The sequence below is a fragment of the Chroicocephalus ridibundus genome, chromosome 2 (genome assembly GCF_963924245.1).
Source record: "Chroicocephalus ridibundus chromosome 2, bChrRid1.1, whole genome shotgun sequence".
Taxonomy (NCBI): domain Eukaryota; kingdom Metazoa; phylum Chordata; class Aves; order Charadriiformes; family Laridae; genus Chroicocephalus; species Chroicocephalus ridibundus.
In genome coordinates this window covers 26392474-26410715 of record NC_086285.1, presented here as the reverse complement: position 1 = coordinate 26410715, position 18242 = coordinate 26392474, and the positions used below count along the sequence as shown (strand labels likewise).

General features: G+C 38.6%; 1 protein-coding gene across 3 annotated transcripts in view; it reads left to right on the top strand.

Annotated features, from left to right (window-relative positions):
* The window catches only part of CDK6 (cyclin dependent kinase 6), a 127630-nt gene extending 115972 nt beyond the window's left edge, over positions 1 to 11658 (top strand). The window contains exons 6-8 of one of the 3 annotated variants that reach the window (XM_063323884.1): positions 4288 to 4338; positions 8306 to 8441; positions 10264 to 11658. In XM_063323884.1, coding sequence (XP_063179954.1) covers positions 4288 to 4338; positions 8306 to 8441; positions 10264 to 10410 — 334 coding nt within the window. In that variant the 3' untranslated portion in view covers positions 10411 to 11658. Of the gene's footprint in view, positions 1 to 3847; positions 3871 to 4287; positions 4339 to 6432; positions 6727 to 8305; positions 8442 to 10263 lie in introns of those variants that run through there. The other 2 variants (XM_063323886.1, XM_063323885.1) reach the window with 2 other exon arrangements.
* The last annotated feature ends 6584 nt before the right edge of the window (positions 11659 to 18242 follow it).

Below are 18242 nucleotides of genomic sequence, written 5' to 3'. Positions count from 1 at the left end.
TCCATTTTACCTGTAGTTTAATAACTCAACGTCAGACATTGAAATATATTTTCCAATCAGAATGCCACTAATTGGTTCAAAAAGTCAGCCACTATCAAGAAACATGCAGAAATCTTTTCTCACATGCAGAAATCAGTGCATGTAGTTTTATTAGACTATTGTTTTCTTTGTGTCTGCACTGCAGTACAGACTAGAGCAGTGCTTATCAATATCTTTAATTCCAATCTTTACAAAAATTCTAGCTTTTCTTATGAAAAGTTACAGACCCTCTTTGCTTTGTAAACCACAGGCTGGAAGTAAAGTCTAGAAGTAATGTGTCCAGTTTACAGTTAAACCTCATTTATCTCTTGGGTGTCATTGCATTGTCATTGTATACAATACTTTCAGAATTGCTTTGGCATGTCTGTGGAGTTGCACCAGGGAAATTTTTTTCATGGATACTTGCTTAGGAAATGTTTATATCTCAGTTTTTATGGAGTAGCACAGACATGAAACACAGTGTCTATAAAATAAAGTACTCAAGTACTTTCAGACACCCATATCCAGTTCAGATAGATAGAATATTCAGCAATGGTGAAACTCAGCATGAAACAACATGAACTGAGTATATTCCTTCGTAAAGAGAAGAGAGACTGCAGTTGGTGAATGGTGAAATCTAATTTGCTCAGCTACATATAAGCATGAGAGACTTTCAGCCAGAAAATGAGTGGTGCAAGTCCTCCTAAACTATAAGCAGATGGTAACTTTTTCAGGATTTGTGAGGTTTTACACTGCGACCTTATGTCGTGATCTGTATTTTTATTTCTGTATTATCACAGAATCACAGGATGGTTGAGGATGGAAGGGACCTCTGGAGATCATCTGGTCCAATTCCCCCTGCTCAAGCACATGCTTATTGACTCATGAGTTTATTTTAGCGGGACAGGGTGGTAATATGGTGCCTCCAACTCATCTTCGTATCTGTAAACTAAGGGCATTCTGGTCCTATATTAGACATGAAAGGGGTTTTCCTCCATTCAGTGGGCACCGTTCCAGAGGCAGTGGTGTCTTACGTGCACTGTAAGTCTTTTTGGCCCATCTTCTTCCCTACTCAGGTGTGTGTTTTGTAACAGCAACAGTGATGGAGCACGGATTTTGTAGCAAGCAAAGTCAGGGAAGGTTGAGAGGATCAAGGAACCACACAAAAGGCAAGTGTATCCCCATCGATAGCCCTTTCCTCCACTGGAATATCCCTCTTTCCTGAGGCACGCGTGCACACAGATTTTAGGAGTTCTTTGAAGTCAGAGGACAGACTCACATCTTCTGCCCCACGAAACAAATACAGCTCCATGCCTTTCCGGAGGAAAAAAGAAGGCATTTTACAAAATCAGACTCTCAGAGTTTAACCAGTCCTACACAGGTTATCATCACAGAGAGGAGAACATATCCCCAAGTAAGGATTTCTGGATTCAGCTTGCATAAATAAACCTCAGGGAGTGAGTGGGTGAGTGAGTCAAGTGAAAGATACCAAGAGCAAAGGTGAAATTTTACATTTCTGTGGCTGCTGAGTATGCTCCTAGTGCAGTGGTACCAGGAGAGCCGATGTCCCCCTTTAAGAATATAATTAAAAAAACAATTGGCTTAAGGTGAAAGTTTGTATGTGTACTGGACTTGCAGTGCTGGCAAGTCATTACTAAAGAGAAACTAGTGCCAAAATGTGAGACGAGATCTTCATACGGCTGCTGATTAAGTGGATCTACTTCCCCAATCATCCGTCCAGTGTTGCAATTGAACCTCCAGCCAAAATTCACAAGGCAAATTTCATTACATTAGTGGTGCCTAGCCTGGAGTTGGCATTCTGTTGTAGTCATGATGGTGGGATGGATAGGAGGCTGAAAGATGAATTAATAACACTTCATTATGATGAAATATCAAAGTATGTTGGAAGGTCACCTTGTGTAGTATAATTATATATTCAAAAGAATTTAAATTCTTGCTTCAGCCTTAGTGAATCTGAGACAGCAGTAGCAGCGATGGGAAAAACCTCCCTTAAAAATCCCAAGAATCATACTTGTTTTGGCATGACACTGCCTAAGGTGATTTGCGAACAAGGCTGACTTTGCCAAGCTTTCACATTAACGCAAGGTTCAGCATACATTTTAAAGCATTAAATCAGCTTTCCATTTGCATGGATAGGATTATTTGATTGTGTAGATTTTGTTAGTTTAAAGGGCGCCAATATTCTAATGCTGGAGCCAAAATTAAATACTCAAAGTAACAGTGTGTTAATAATTTTAAGCAGTCATTCAAAAAAGCGTCTAAGGTTGTCATATTGTCTGACTTTGGAAGACGTGGAGTGTGTCTGCTGCCACAAACAACACTAGGATTGTACCTACTGACCACTTTGAAATCAGGCTCAAAGCTTAACAGCAGAAGTAGATGCTTCTGTCTGAGTGAAGTTATGCTTTGGTTTTTTGTAGAAGCCAGTATTGCTGGAAAGCTTAAAAAAATACAAAAACCTCTGAGTTGAATCAGTCGTGTTAAAGAGGCTGCAGTTAGTAAATATCATGTATATCTGGAAGCAGCACATACCATTATTTATGGTTTTTTCAGAGTCAAAATAAATAAAGCCCTTTATGGACAAGTGGCAGGCTACTGCATTTTACCCCATCAGTTTCAATCTGATGTCGTACAGTTTCAAATCAGACTTGATGAAATTGTTCTCTCAATGTCTCCATGCAAAGCAGTTTGCAGTGTGAGTTGATACAACATGACCTGAGTGGGAACAAACACGAAGGAGACAAAATGCATGTGTAGGTCATCAAGGATGGTCAGCATGTCTTCCAGTTATTGCTCTGCTCTTTGTCTTGGTGGCACAGATTTCTGCAGAGATTAATATGTCTAACTGAGAAATGTCACAGTGCTCTGGGTCTACTTACTGTATTTGGTGTGGACCTGCAAGATAGGCAGTGACATGGAGATCTATTGTCTATGTGAGAGTGTCAAGATGTGAAGTGCCATTTTTCAGAGTTAACTCATAGTTAGCAAAAGGACACACAGATCCTACACCTGCTCCTGCATATGGGCAACGAGAGGGGAAGGACTATAGCTGAGTGCTCCTTGTTCTCCCAGCGTAGATGGGAGAGGTCTTCTCCTGTGCAGAGCAACAGTGAAATGATGTCTTTGGTTATCACTGCTGTTAAGGACGTGTATCGTACAGAAGAAAAGGAGTATGCAGAGGGAGGCAGGAGAACTGATGTTTCTCCTTAACTAAAGGCTGCCAGTGAAAACATGGAAATATGCATCGTTTGTCAAGTCACCAGGTCTCAGTTGAACAGTTTTGGAAACTGTAACCATAAGTTTACAGCATTCACTGTACTCCGGGAGCTGTGCTCCAGAAGAGAGGGGCAGCCTGGCTATCGGTTGACCCACGTTAGTATCTCAGTTTGCAGTGTGTCTGAATTGCATTTCTTGGAGTAATCTACCATTTGTTGAACCAAAATGGTACACAATATCTGGGGCCTGATCTTCACAGATGCCCTCATTCTTGGCTGGATCCTCAATCATCCATCAGTAATCCGTAGGAATGTCTTGGGAGTTTAAACATAAAATCACACTGTTGATCACACCTTACTGAATTCAACACGAAGGTGGCAATACAGCCACACAAATCTGAATTTCATATTTTACTTAGGCACTGTGGGGTGAAAGTATTTCATAATTTCTGAGTGAAAATATTTTAAATTGCACTTTGAAAATAAAGTGTACCACTCTCTGAAAGTATTTTTAGTTGCTGTTTTTTCTGAAAGCCTTTGGATGTTCAGCCTATTAATTTGTTTCTTTCCTAAACATATCTTTATTTATGCAGCAGAAGTATTCCTCTCCTTCAAGGTAAATTCTGTACCGTTTCACACCCCATTCTTTACAGACCTTCATAAATCCATTGTCATTTATTTGACCCCTTAAACTTAGGGGCACATTTCCGATATGCAATAGACAAGAAATTTAATTTTGAATGTATATCCATAATAATTAATCTTTGATTTTGTTATGTTTTAATGAATTGCATGACATTCACTCCGTTTTTTTCTCTCTAAACAGCTATTTAAGTATGTTCTTTGTAGGGAAAACTATTTTGTTAACGATATGATTCATAGGATAGTATTAGTTGAGAGAGTTGGAGGCAGAAGAAGTGAGGTCTCAAAAAAAATAACATTTTCACCCTGTGGTGGCAGCTGTCAATGACAAATATAAATTCACATTAATTAAAGCAAGTCACATCCTAAAAATATTTCTTTATTCTTTCAGACCACTCTTCCGTGGAAATTCAGATGTTGATCAGCTAGGAAAAATCTTTGAGTAAGTAATAACTAGTTGCATTATGTCAATATCTGTTTAATGTTGAAACACTGTGAGGTTGCTTTGCTGTGCTTTTATGCAATAATATGACTGGAACAAAGTATTCCTAGAACATATTTCCTATTGCTACTGTATGCAACATGATATTTCCGTGTATTCTGTGTCAGAGTGGGAGGAGGAAGCAACATGGAATATAGTTCTGCAGAACTAACAGCCATCATCAGGAAGTTACGAGAGACTTCTGTTTGGGGCTTTTTAAATCTCTTAAACATATTGTGCATGTATCATTCATGCTTATTCCTAAACAGTTAGATCCAAGATATTCTCTTCACATAAACAAATGCAGAGGTTTTATTTTTAAGTAATTTATTTGTGTATTTCAGAAAACAACATTAGAATACTTTAAAATTGTTATTAAACTGAAATCTCTAAGATGATTACCAACAGCTTCTTTGCAGAAAAGACTTCTGTACATAAGAAAATATTCTGTAGCCTGTAGCCTGTGTAGCCTGTTAAAATGATTAACAGTCCATATTTTGGTGAGGAAGGTGACTGTGAGAACAGAAGGAATATCAGCATTTTAACATGTGCTTTGTCGGAGATGAACTAATTGACTTAATTTTAAAACCATTTTACAATTCTAGGAGTTGTGTTTCTCTTCTTCAGATATATCAAATACACTGAGGAGGTAGGGAGCCTCTAAACTCTCTGAGGTAGAATAACTCTCTTCCAAAATATGTTCTTAGTTAAAAAAAAAAAAAAGTTATTGATATTACGGATATGATAATTAAGTAGGATTATATCACTTTTTCTTGTAAAAGCTCTTTATGAATTTATAAGAACTATGTAAATTTAAGATCTGATGTGTGTTTCATGTAGTTAGGAAATCAGAGCCACATAGAGCTGGTCCCACTCCAGAGAATCAATGCCCATTTGGCTCTGCACCCCTGTCTTCCCTTTTCGTATGGAGAGGCTGCAGGGATCCAGGGATCTGGATGAAATAAGAAATAGATAGGCAAAGAGAGAGAGAGAGAGAGAGAGAGAGAGAGAGAGAGAGAGAAGGCTGAAAGATTATTCTCTTGAAGATATTCCAAAGAGAAGATGGTAAATTTTCTAGGGAGAAGAGCTGAAATAGAACAAATAATGAATTTCTCTGTTCAACCATTTTTCCAGTTCACAAATCATAACAGATAGGTTTCTAAGCATTTTCATTATTTAATATGAGGTTCCTAAATTGCAGGTCTTGATTTCACACAGTTGACTTCCCTTTCCTGCATACCATACCAGTGTATGTGACTCACTTGCGTGGTTAATTTGTCATGCGCTGAATAGCTCTTCCTGCCCAATCCAGAAAAATCAGTCCTTAAAGTTTACTTTTTCTTCTTTTGCCAAAGCTACTGCTTTAGTCCTACAATATTCTGCTTTATTAAATAAAGACAGTTTTGATACATGCAACAGATTTTGTAATTTAAAAAGACATAGCTGTGATTTATTTTTTTTTAAGGATTTTGATCTGTTTATGACATTTAAGGGGAAAAATCAAAATTAACTGGGCTAGGGTTAAATGCATAGCTGCCAGCGGCAGCCTCCAACAGGGATCTTTCCATCCCTAGGGGCCGAGATTACCTGTGCAGAAAAGAATTCATCAAGAAAAGAAAACGCTGTGCTAATTTTAGAAGAAATTCCTTATTACACATCAACTTAAAGAGAAAGTGTGGTTTTGCTTCTTTTGTGCAGTTCTCCTTAAATAGTTCAAAAGTTTCTTCCTTGAATTCGGGGGTTGGGGTGGGGGGGGTATGCTAAATAGTATTTATTTTGTGTTTTCACAGCTGGAGAACCCCCTACAGTTAGGCATAGCTCTTCTTGTAGGAGGATTGTTTCTTTCTAAAGTAGTGACTCATTCTTGAGATTAATTTGAACAGAAAGTAGTTTCGGGATTTTCATGCAATCTGGACTGATGCATTCTTTCAGATAATGGGGCTGTTGGTTTACCTTTGTTTTACATGTGCAATCTGATTTGCGTCAGGTAAAATACCACCACGTTTGAGGGTAAATCCCTCGGAGGTGGCCCGAAACAATTTCCTGCTTTTCCAGGACACCGTCAGCACGTGGGATATCCTCATAGATTTCAGGCTAAATGCTGCAATGGTTTGAGCAGACTTGTCTCCCGTTGTGATCAATGGGAGTGGAAAGTACTCGACGTTTCTCAAGACCAGGCCTGAACCTTTGGCAGGAGGTGAAACTCATCCAAGATACTCCCAAACTTAGTCACTGAAATGGTAGTGCTACCAGACCAGAATGAGGGCATCTACTCAGACATTCATTATTAAGAGTTTTGAGTACTACGTGAGTGTGTAACTAAAAGTATCTCTCCTTTCCACTCTTGGTCTTGTCCACCCTACCTGTCTGACAGGCTGCCTCCTTGTTTCTTTTTGTTAGTTTTGCCTGTGCCTGTGCTTATTCTGCCGTGTTCATGCTCTCTCATGCAAACGTTAAAAAAAAATGGGACTAACCAAACACATTTGAATGGCAGATTAAACATCATTGTTATTTAAAATATTTAACTCCCCCATCTTCCTACAGTGCTGTTTGTATTATATTTAATACGAGTGCAGATCCTCAAGCAGCTAATCACATGGCTTTAACCACCATGGCCAAGGGAGTTGCCCTATGCCCCCACAGTACCTGCGGTGATAAAAGTCAAATTCAATTTTTCATACATAACTTATCATTTCCCGAGAGTTTACTATGTCTTCAGATATAGTAAAATTAAATTGTCCTGAGATTTTAATTGCTTTGCCCTCCTATCCATGCTGTTGTTTTGAGAACTTATTCATTTTTGGAGGTATTTTAGGTGAGCCAAATTACAATCTAAAATCCACGTAGGTAGATGTGGAGTAATTCCACTAAGTTCACTGAGGTAAGCTATGATTTACATCGAAGTGTTTGGCCTATGGCCTCACCCAGTCTTACTACCAACCTCAGTAAGAAGAAGGTCAATGCTGCTCCCTAGTGGTATTGGGCTTAGTGCAGACCCAAGTACTAAGTGAAGTTCTTTTATGTTCCTTGTCATCTTATCCTGTCAGCGTTTCCAGTAAAAATCTCGATTTTACAGGCTGTAAAAATTGATTTTCCCCAAAACCTGACAAGTCTTTTCCAGAATTTCCATCAGAAACTGGCATTTCAACCCCACAAATTTCAGCATCAGACTAAACCAAGAAATGTATGAGATGTGATCCAACGTTGGAAGTTTACCTATTATTTCACTTATTTGGGTTTTAAACTTTAGCGTGATTATTTAATAGGTATAAATATCTTCTATAATTTAAAGAATAAAGAAATAAATTCTAAAAATAAATTAAAATATTCTATTGAATGGAAAAGAAAAACTAAAATACAATTGCAAGTAGAAACCTAAAGACACTGAAGTCCTATGCCACTGCTGAATTGAGACTTTAAAACCTGTATTGTGAAGCAAATAAATTGTTTAAATTTGGGCAACAATTACAGCACATAGCTTTGAAGCATTATGAAACATCCCTTTTATTGCCTTACCCTCATCTTGACCCACACTCTTCTCCCAGTCCCTATTCTTGTGAATAAAGATCCTTGCATGCAATTCCCCTTTGAAACTTACTGCTTTTAATCATCCTGGAGTGACATATGTTGCACCATCCAGTCAAGAGCTGAGCAACTTTCTTCCAAAGCACTCAAGCCTTTTTCAACAAAAAGACTCAGAAAATTGAGACCTAGGCCAGAAAACTGTGCTGGCCGCAGAATGATTTCTACCAAGCACACTGAGGACCTACAATCATCAGCCTCTATTCACAGAGATCGTACACTATTATACAATTAATCTCATTTAAACTAAAAGACTTAGTCATAAAGTAAACTGCCACTCAATATAGTCAATATAAAGGGGAGACTGCACAAATATCAGACCTAACATTATGTTTTCCTTTCACAGTGTAATTGGACTCCCAGAAGAAGAGGACTGGCCTAATGACGTTGCCCTTCCAAGAAATGCTTTCACTTCTAGACCTGCACAACCTATTGAAAAATTTGTACCAGATATTGACGAACTGGGCAAAGACTTGCTTCTTGTGAGTTTCTATTTGTTGTTCTACAAGCTGCATGACTGATAGTTTCCACTATGCATGCAACATGCCAAGAAACATTTATGTTTCCATTTACTGGAGTTGTTAAAGTAGGTAGACAAATTCATTTAAATCTGTGAAACATCAGCACAAAGACACCACCTTTGTCTCAAGAGGTGTCAGAGCTGAGAATAGTTAGAGACTAGGAAACTGTGTGAGGGAAGTACCTGTTTGATCTGTCTTTAGACCTTATGCTTAGGTCCTCATTACTGACTGCTGTTGTGCCACTGATTCAACCATTCTTATAGTATAAGCCTGACGTGAGTACAGAAACTTATCTACCATTTTTCATGGAGTAGTGGATCCAGGATAAAGCAGAAAATAGGCTGCAGAGGCAGATTACATCTGCATGCCTTCTATTGAATACTGAAAACTTGAGATTTGGAATTCACCAATTATTGCCTCTTACAAATGGCAGGATTGAACAGAAGCAAACAAATTGTGCTGGTAACACTGAATTCAATTAAATTATTTCCATCATTTTTATAGATATGTTATAAACCCCAGACCTGAAGTTCAGTCTTGGAATGGAATATAGGGAATGGCTTGCCTCAGTTTGCCTTTTGCTGTGCTTGTTGAAATCTAGCTAAATTTGTTCTCTGGAAGCCTTTCAAAGATCTTACTTCACGTGGGCTCAGTAGAGCGCGCTTAGTGCAACTCTTGAAAGACTTGCTGCAGCCCTTCAGGAACTGCTATCTCTGGCCAAAGTTGTTTCTACAGAAGAGCAGACCGTCCTCCATTGTCCTTATGACTGCAGCTCCTAGCTGTGGTAAACTGGACTACATCTGGACACTTGAAATGACAGGGAGCAACACATCTATTGTGCTTGCAGGCAGCCTGAAAATGGAAGCCAGAGGTGGGACAAGAATTCAATTCTGGGAACAACAAGGAATAAAATACGGCAGAGAGCTCAGTGAGTGGGAGGCATGATGGGAGGGAAGAAGACAAATATCCATGTGGTGAAGTGGGAAGGGAAGCTGTTCCTGTTAGGCAAAAAGGTGAGAACTGTGAGCCACAGATGAAAGGGGAAAGTAAGGCTGGAAGTCACTGAATTAATTTCGGAAGATAAAAGGTAGAAATTCTGATACAAGAAAAGAAAGTAGGAATAGGAAGTGGTTAGACAAGGATAGTAGGAAGAATACTATTTGGAGGTGAATGAAGGAAAAGAGAAGAACAAGGTATAAAACGCAAAGCTATGGGAGAGATTTCAGTGCTGGCTGGACAAAGGCAGGGATAAGTATCTGGAAAGAAGGCAAGCAAAGTACAACTAGGAAGAACAGGAAGAAACCGAACACAAAACTAGCATACGAAGGCTATAAAGTGAAAGACCCAACACTTATAGAAATGTTGAGCCTGGGAATGAACATATATACCTTATGATGCCATTTATGTTTGTATAAGCACAAAAGAACAGTGCATTGAAGACTGAGGGGATTCGAAAGTAGTTCATGAATAGTTGCTCCCAGCAGTCTGTGATACAGATGTCCTGTGGACATGAATTCAAGACAACCTGAATTCTGGGATTTCCTAAATTATGAATACTTGAATTTTCTAACTTGTTATTTTCTATTAGCTCGGGGGATGCCATATTCATATACTATGACCCCACTTCTTGTTTTAATATGGATGGTTGTCTTATCGTGCAACACCTACTGAAACCCTGTGTGTCTCATACTGGTTGAAGGTGACATGCATTAATGTATATATGCATTGTTGGCACTGTTAACTGTACATTTTAGTTAAAACCAACTTCTTTTCGTACTTACAGAAATGCTTAGCATTCAATCCAGCCAAGAGAATATCTGCCTATGTTGCCCTCTCTCACCCATATTTCCATGATCTGGAGAAATGCAAGGAGAATCTGGACTCTCACATGTCATCCAGCCAAAACTCCAGTGAGGTGAATGCGTCATAATGCTGACTGAAGATGAACCATAAATGAACAAGACGTGTAGCTGACAAGGCCACTGTCCCATACAAGCCCCATAGCTGTCCTAGCGAAGATCATTATTTGGAAGTTTTATGCACTTATCTTTTATTTTGGGATTGTGATGTGCTTATCCAAGGAAATCAACCTAGTTTTACTTTCATCAGAGCAACGCAAGGGCCAGGGCTTTCACCTGCTCCCGTTGCAGCTTTATGTTTGCTTTGTTTTTGTTTTGTTTATCTACCTGGGAAAATGCCAGATGAAGAGAAGCTGCTGACCGGTTTTGCCGCCATTTTATCCTTTTAATATTGAATGCTGCCAGTGTGGACTAGGATGACCGAGTCACGGCCGAAACATGATGCAATCTCTCTAGCTGCTGAAGCATGCTTTGGTACTTTTTTACGATTATTATGTGATCTCTTCCAGTGATATTTAAAGAATGGCATTGAAATATCAGATTTCTGCAACCTGCAGTTAACTGATACATGCATTAATACATCCAGCTACTGTTCATTCATAGCGTATATGCAGGTGCTTCCCCCACTTGAAAACTTGGATGGATTATCATTTTGTTGTTCTATAAAAATAAATCTCTCAACTTTTAGGGTTTTTTCATACACAAACGAATTATTATCTAGGTACGTTTGTGTGCATGTTGCAAAAAACAAGTGTTTCAGAAAACAACTTCTAGAGTCCTGTTCTGAAAGACTCTTTCAATTTCCAAATGATCGGTTTGTGTTGAAATCCAGGCACATTCTAGCCCATCATCTAACCCATCACTCCTCCCTGGAAACAGCTGCAAGCACATCTTCTTTATCTCATTCCAGATTTTCTGATATGCAGCTCAAAGACATGCGCAGAGCCAATGCAAATCAATACAGATTTTCACCTTCAACCTGTTCTGATTATCAGCCAAAAAGGAAAATAGAAAAAATATTTCCAGTTCAGAAGCAGAGAATCCTATACCTGTAATAAGCACAGATATGTATTTGTGCTGAATTGTATGCTGTATACTACGCTGCCTTACCTGCAACACCCGGCATGCATCACAAGTGCGTGAACATTACTGTCACAAAATCCCTCAGATGTCATTTATTGAGCAGACTTGTTTTCTATGCAGAAATGCATGAGCTTCTCTCCTAAACCACCATGTGGGTATCTTGGCACAAGCTTCTCCACTAGGGTTAATGTGCCATTATTGAATGTCAAAATAACTAAGCAATTCACATGCCTTTATAGCACAGTTATTTTAAATATTACATTAAAATTTTATATTTAGTATTTTTACCTTAACTAAAATATATTTTCAGTATTTTTAAAAGGAGCTTTTATTTTTTTAATACTGTACTGGGAAAAAAGAAATATTTTAAATCCATAAAAGCTGTTCCCTAGCACGACTTCAGCGCATTTACCTGGATATAACTTGGGGGAAAATATTGGTCCAACAAGTTAGCCCTTCCCACAAAACCATAAATATACACTATTGCAGTGTAACTGATGTTAAGTGAGGCAGCTAGCTTTGCTTACTCCTGTCATAGTCCCTTAGGCTTCTCTCTCCCTCACCTCTATTTCATCTTGTCTAGCTAGTGAGCCAGCATTATATCCTTATTCACAGCATGCTTGGCAGAAGCAGGTCCTTAGCCATGATTTGAGCTATATAGTTTTTCCAGCTGTGGCATGGGAACTTGCAGGTGTCTCCCTGGCAGGTTTCTCAGCCCTGTGATGGACTGGCTGTTGTGGCGAACTTCACTGTTAACTCTCTTTCAGGTATCTGCTCTGTCTGTGACATGGCCCATTGCTAGATAGCGAGTGGATCTTGTCTGTCTCTTGGATAAAACTTTTCATTACTGTTAGCCAAATAACTGTGTGTGACGCATGGTTGAATTCGGTCTATTTTCAAGAAGCCAGATTTTAAAAGGACCGCTTGCATGCATGCATGCAGCGGCCTGTGCTTTTCTTTATGCCCAGAATGATGCCTATGCAAAACCTACCAGCATGAACAGGCAAGTTGCAAATTAGGCCTGGCAAGAGCGTGCACGAGGCATCTGCACACTGAGATACTACAGATGTGTAACACAAGAATTTTGGAAGCTCTACGAGCGGCAAGCTGAAGGCCAGGGAGCGGTCACAGCAGCTAACCCTTTAATCTTGGCCTTGCCTCTGTCATTCTCTCTGTTCCTGCATCTAAGGGGAACTGCAAACTCAGTGCCCTGGTGGTGTCCCAGCCTTATTCCTCCATGGGTCGATGGACCTGAGCGTGAATAGGTTTTAACGTTCATAAAAAAAGATGGGCCAGAGTGAAATTTTTGCTAACCATTTTTAAACACTAATTAGAACAACAAACAGAGCCAACATTCATGAGAATCTTGCAACAGTAACAAATAGAAAAGTTTTCTAGATAGTTTTTTTTAAAAAACGTTCCACATTTTACCTAGTGCCGCAGCATTGTACATACTTTATCAGAGCATTCAGCTGGTGTGGCTCTCCAGCAGCTGTCAGGGAACTCTCACAGAGCTCTCCAACAACCAGCACAGGGTGGAAATGGAGGGGAGGAGAGGGTATTTCCAAATTAGGCTCAACACTCAGGCAGAGATATGCATCTGTTCCATGTTAGAAGAACTTGTTGTATTAAGCTTAGTGAAGCAAAAGCTAGAAGAGAATATGATTGCTGAATGTAGGTACGTTATTAGGGTAAAACAAAAAGGAGGGAGGAGAACACTTTAAGCCAAAGGTTAGTGTTGGCCCAAAAGCTGATGAGAATGTGGAAATCACAAGGAAGTTAACTTCTGGAGCAGTATTTCCCAACCTGTGGTGTCAGAAGAAGAGCTCAAATTGCAGCAAAGAAAAGCAGGGGCTGGCTTACGGAGCCAGAAGCAGAGCTTCTGCAACGTGGTGCTGTATGTTGTCTAATATAGGATCAGGTTATAAATGGGGGTATTCAGAAGAACAGCTCGAGAAGGGCTGCATTAATGGTCGTGTTCTGGAACATCCTTCCAGTGGGAATGGCAGGAACGAAAAAAGAAATCAAAGTTCTGTCTTGGCAGGGTTATGGAAAAGATCTATCTAATGGGATCCTTGTGGTGGCAAGGGCCTAGATTCAAAGGACCAATGACTTTTCAAATTACTTGCTTTTCAAAATCTCTTCAGGAAGAAATTCCGTTTTACATGCCATAGGCTTACTCTTATTCCAGTCTTCCCTGCCAAACCGTGGGGCTTCACTTACGCTAACAAACTGAGAAAGCCTGTTCTCTGGCTGGGCAAAGTACCGGCACTGGATAAAATCCCGACAGGAATCATGCTTATAATTAGACATTACAGACAACTGTGGGACTGTGCTCGAGCCCGTACCCTTGCTCTTTTTAATTTACTGGTATAGCTCTAGTAATTGAGTATCTTTATTCATTACTGACATATGTGTAGGACGTAGGAATTGTATATGTGAAAAAGAAAGTGCTCCTTGACACACATGTTCCAGACTGTGATGAAAACTCTTCATACACCTTTTAAATAAGACTTCAGAGTGCAATTCTTCTTCGCAATAACTAGGCCTGTATGTGTTCTATAGGAGCAGTTCAACAGCAGGTAAAAACCACTGAATAACAAAAAATATATTAAAAATAAGTATAGATGTTTAGCTCCTAGAGCACCCACAACTAGACACTGCTCTTCTCAGCAGAGAACAGCGTGTTCTAAGTAATGGGAGGAACAATTTCTATCTCCCACCAACCTTCTTTTTTTTTATCATCCTATGTAATTCTGCAGAAAAAACAGACCCAAAATAGCCAAGGAAAAAAAATCACCAAAGCCAGCTAGTGAAGTGCTTGAAGTGCTGAACCATAGCGATACATTTGCAGCAGCCCTTCTCTGTCTTCATCCTGTCTCCACGATCATTCTAGCTCTCCAGTTCTTCTCCTTCAACTCCCTTATGGAAACAGGTTTCCGTGACACTCACAGGTGCTATTTCCAACAAGATTCTTCTGAATTTTCCATAGCTACACGGTGTCAGTTTCCTCAACATCTTTATTACCAACTGTTGCTTCTTTTAGTCCAGCATCCCAGGACCAATGATCTCTTTGTGCACCTCCTTGCTTACCCATAGTTTTGCACACACCTATGTTGCCTTCTGTGTGCCAAGTAAAATTCTAAAAATAGGGTTTGTGTGTATTTCTGTGTAGGTTGTGCCTACACTCTGGGTTTTTTTCAGCCTGTTAGTCCACAATGATAAATGTTAGAGTACCTTTCTCTGTTGTTTCTGTCCTAAAACACACCAAAAAATGAGGATATCATGTTTGCAAAGTATTGAAATTTGGTGCTATGTGTACAGAGCCTTTTATGTATCCAGCATGGTAACTCTTAACGTGGTTTTTACACTCGATGGTTGTTTTGGTGAATAAGAAGAAATACTGTGCCATGCTACTTTTCACAGGTTCACTCACTGTCTTTGAGAAGCATGTTTTATTATTGTCTCTGCTGTTAGGTATTAGGCCAACTTTAACATGGAAAATAAAGAGAAAACATGCCGTTTTGGCCTTTTAGCCAACAAACGTGGAGCACTTATCTGACTCACAACTGAAAACACATCAGTTGTCAAATATCTATATGAATCATAAACCACACAGTTTGGTTTAAAAGGCCACGTAAGCTAATTATATTCCATGTAGAATACACAGTTGAATAATAAGGAAGTTTATTCTAAGAACTCTGTTTTATAGAACCACTTTGCTAGTATTTTTCTTATACATTAGTTTCAGGAATAGATTGATTTTTATATACAATGTGAATTAGAAGATACTAGGCTATTAAAGTGATTTCGTTGTGTTATGCTTGAAGCTTGAATTGATCACACCCCTAGAAACCTAACATATTTATTGCTACAAAACTGCTTCTAAATATCAAGATCTTTTTTGATGTTAACAGGATTTCACACTTTTTTTAATGTGTAAATGATTTTCTTGAGAGTAGTGTATTAGAAAGAACGTTTTTCCAAACTGCAGTTGTGCAGGAAAATTTAAGAAATATATTTTTACTTTCACAGAGAATAACATTTTATGTACTGAAATCTTCAGTAACTGACTGCTAGTAAGCTATCACTTTTATTTCTTTTTGATTACTAAGTATTGGACTATACAGATTACTTTTCATGAAGAAAAAAAATCAGAAACAATCTCTAGAAAAGGAAACAGGATTTTTTATGTTTAACCTTCCAAGTTTCACTTTCATATCCATTTATTTTGTGCAAGTACAGTTCAGGTGTGCAAAAATACAACTACAATTTCAACAGTCTAACAGGCTGTACAACTCAAATAGGAGTTTTATTTGTGAGCTATTTATTTTATTATATCTCTTTCTTTTGCAAGTTGTTAGATAATGGCTGTAATATAATTCTAGTTTCTGGACCAGACTCTGTAACCATCAAATCCCAGTAATTTATGTAAAACAATAAGAAACTCTATCAGCAATTTAAATCAACTAGGCCATTAAAAGAAGAAAGATGTGGACATATGAACTGACAAACATACTTTTACCAAGTCTTATTTCTTCCCTTTAGTTTGAAGCTTAGCAAGTATTGCATACTGATATGCAATATATACACAATATAAGAACCATAAAAAACACTTAGGAGCTTAGTGTGCGCAGATGATATAAAAAATGTCTCATTAGGTTCTTGCAGAAACCAGCTAAAAATCATTATTTTAGCTATAACAGTCATAATTTTGAAACTGATACATTTTTACATTAAAAAATGTTCCTGAAAAATTATGTATGTGTTTTTAATTCAGACAGTGATAGGCACCCAAGCAGAACTGAATCAAATAGGAACTTGTTCTCAAACTTCATTCTGCGAGGCCAGGTAAATACCATCAGTTCTTTACGTGTTCAGCAGAAGCTGAAATTATCCAGCACCATGCTTAGATGAGCCTTTTGCTTTCTGGGCAGAAAAGCCCAAGGTTGCTGTGAGCAAAATTAGTGGAAAATTTGCTTTGACTTAAATAAAGTTCTTTGAGAGCTTCTGCAATATTCAAATTTCCAGCCTTCATTGAAAGGCTGTGCGAACAGCAAAGATAAACCAAAACTCCCTAACCATATGGCATTTTTTCCTTCAGATTAAATGTTTCATCTGTGTTAGAATATATTGGTGGGCTTCATCTAGCCTGATGTCAATGAGACTTTTGCATGGCTAGAGAAAATAAGAGGAGATTCTGCTATGGATATTTTGATACTGGGTGATTATGGTAGAGTAGATTTTTTTGTTTCCAAAACCATCAGACAAAAGATATTGCCTTCTTTTTAAAAAAGAAAACAACTGACTCTTAGTAAAGATTAAAAAGGAGACTTGAAGGAACTATTGGGAAAATATTGTTGGGATAAGGGAAAAGGAGTGTATTTATAACATGAAAAATGTAAATACAAACAATGTGTATTAAATATGCATTGAAACTGAAACTTTTTCACTGATCTTGCAAAGTTGATAGGTTTTTATGGAAGGAAATAATCCAAGTATGAACTTGTTCTAACTACCATTTTAATGTTCATTTGCACTAAAGCAACCTATATTATTTGACTGAAAGGAGAAGGGAAAACAGGTAATGTTTAACTTGTGATTTACTTTGGTGATGTCTACATGGATATGCTGCAAAGCTCTCAAGCTTGTTGTCCATTTTTGAGCAAGCTAAATTTGCATCCATACTATTTTGCTTTCTGCACCTTAAACCCATCCACATGCCAGAAAAAAAACCCCACATTTTCTGGTGTTTACATGGATACTTGCTCCCATTGACATGCTCATGTTAAACCCAGCCAAAGAGCGCTGTCTCTGCCGCTGAATGGAAAATGAATTTTCACAGACTGTCAGCTTCCTTCATGCAACTACTCCTAAAGAGTTTGTAATTAACGTTCTACATTATGCAGCCTTTCCTCTTATTCCATGTTTCATATGTATGTCATGTTACGCAAATCCTCGGCCTTTTTTTGGAGAAAAAAAAAAAAAACAACAGTTCTTGAATGTTAGGATCAATTTTGAGTAAGCTAGATGAGGGAGGAAAATTGTGAAGTGCTGCAAAGATAGGGAAAATGGGCAGAGATTAGGAGAGTTCAGGACAATTTTGGCAAGTGAATTTGAATATGTGGAGAAGTTATGTATAAGTGTAGGGGGAAGATTTTTTTTCCACGTGCTCTGTTTTCTCCTGTCATTCACTTTCATAAGCACAAGATGATAAAGCAAGATTCTTGCACAGGATTTTAGTTCCAGATACTTACTACACCAACTCAAGTCATGAGTTCTAGTGCAATTTTTCAACATAGCAACAGCTCTATTTTTTAAATCAGATTTTGCAGAAGCTAGACTTTTTTCTGTGGAGATATGAAAAAAAAAAAGTCTTATGAGACTGGCTCGAGAGCAGATTCAGCTGGACACAGAGACACTGCCTGTAGTTGAACTGCAGACATGGGGAACGTATAGCTCTAATGCAGGAGAGTCACTAACAGTGTCCATTACTGTGCGGTGTCGTTGTGCATCGCGAGCTGACTCCCGCCGCAAATTGAAAATCCTTTGCCAGTGGCAAATGGCATGGTTTTGAGCACTTGGATTTTGATAAGAATATCCGCATGCAAGTTTTGTTGGATCAGTCCAGGTGGTTCACTGTCTTACAGGAGCAAGTTTTAGAGCCTAGGAAATCTGTCTGACACTCAGTGTAAGTAATACTGCAGAACCATCTGCCATGGAAAAAAACGTCTTGTCGTAGGTTGTACAGCTGGAATGGAGCTTTCTGAGCTGCGGTGCCAACCTGAGAGCTACCATTCACTATTGTTATGCCGCCTCC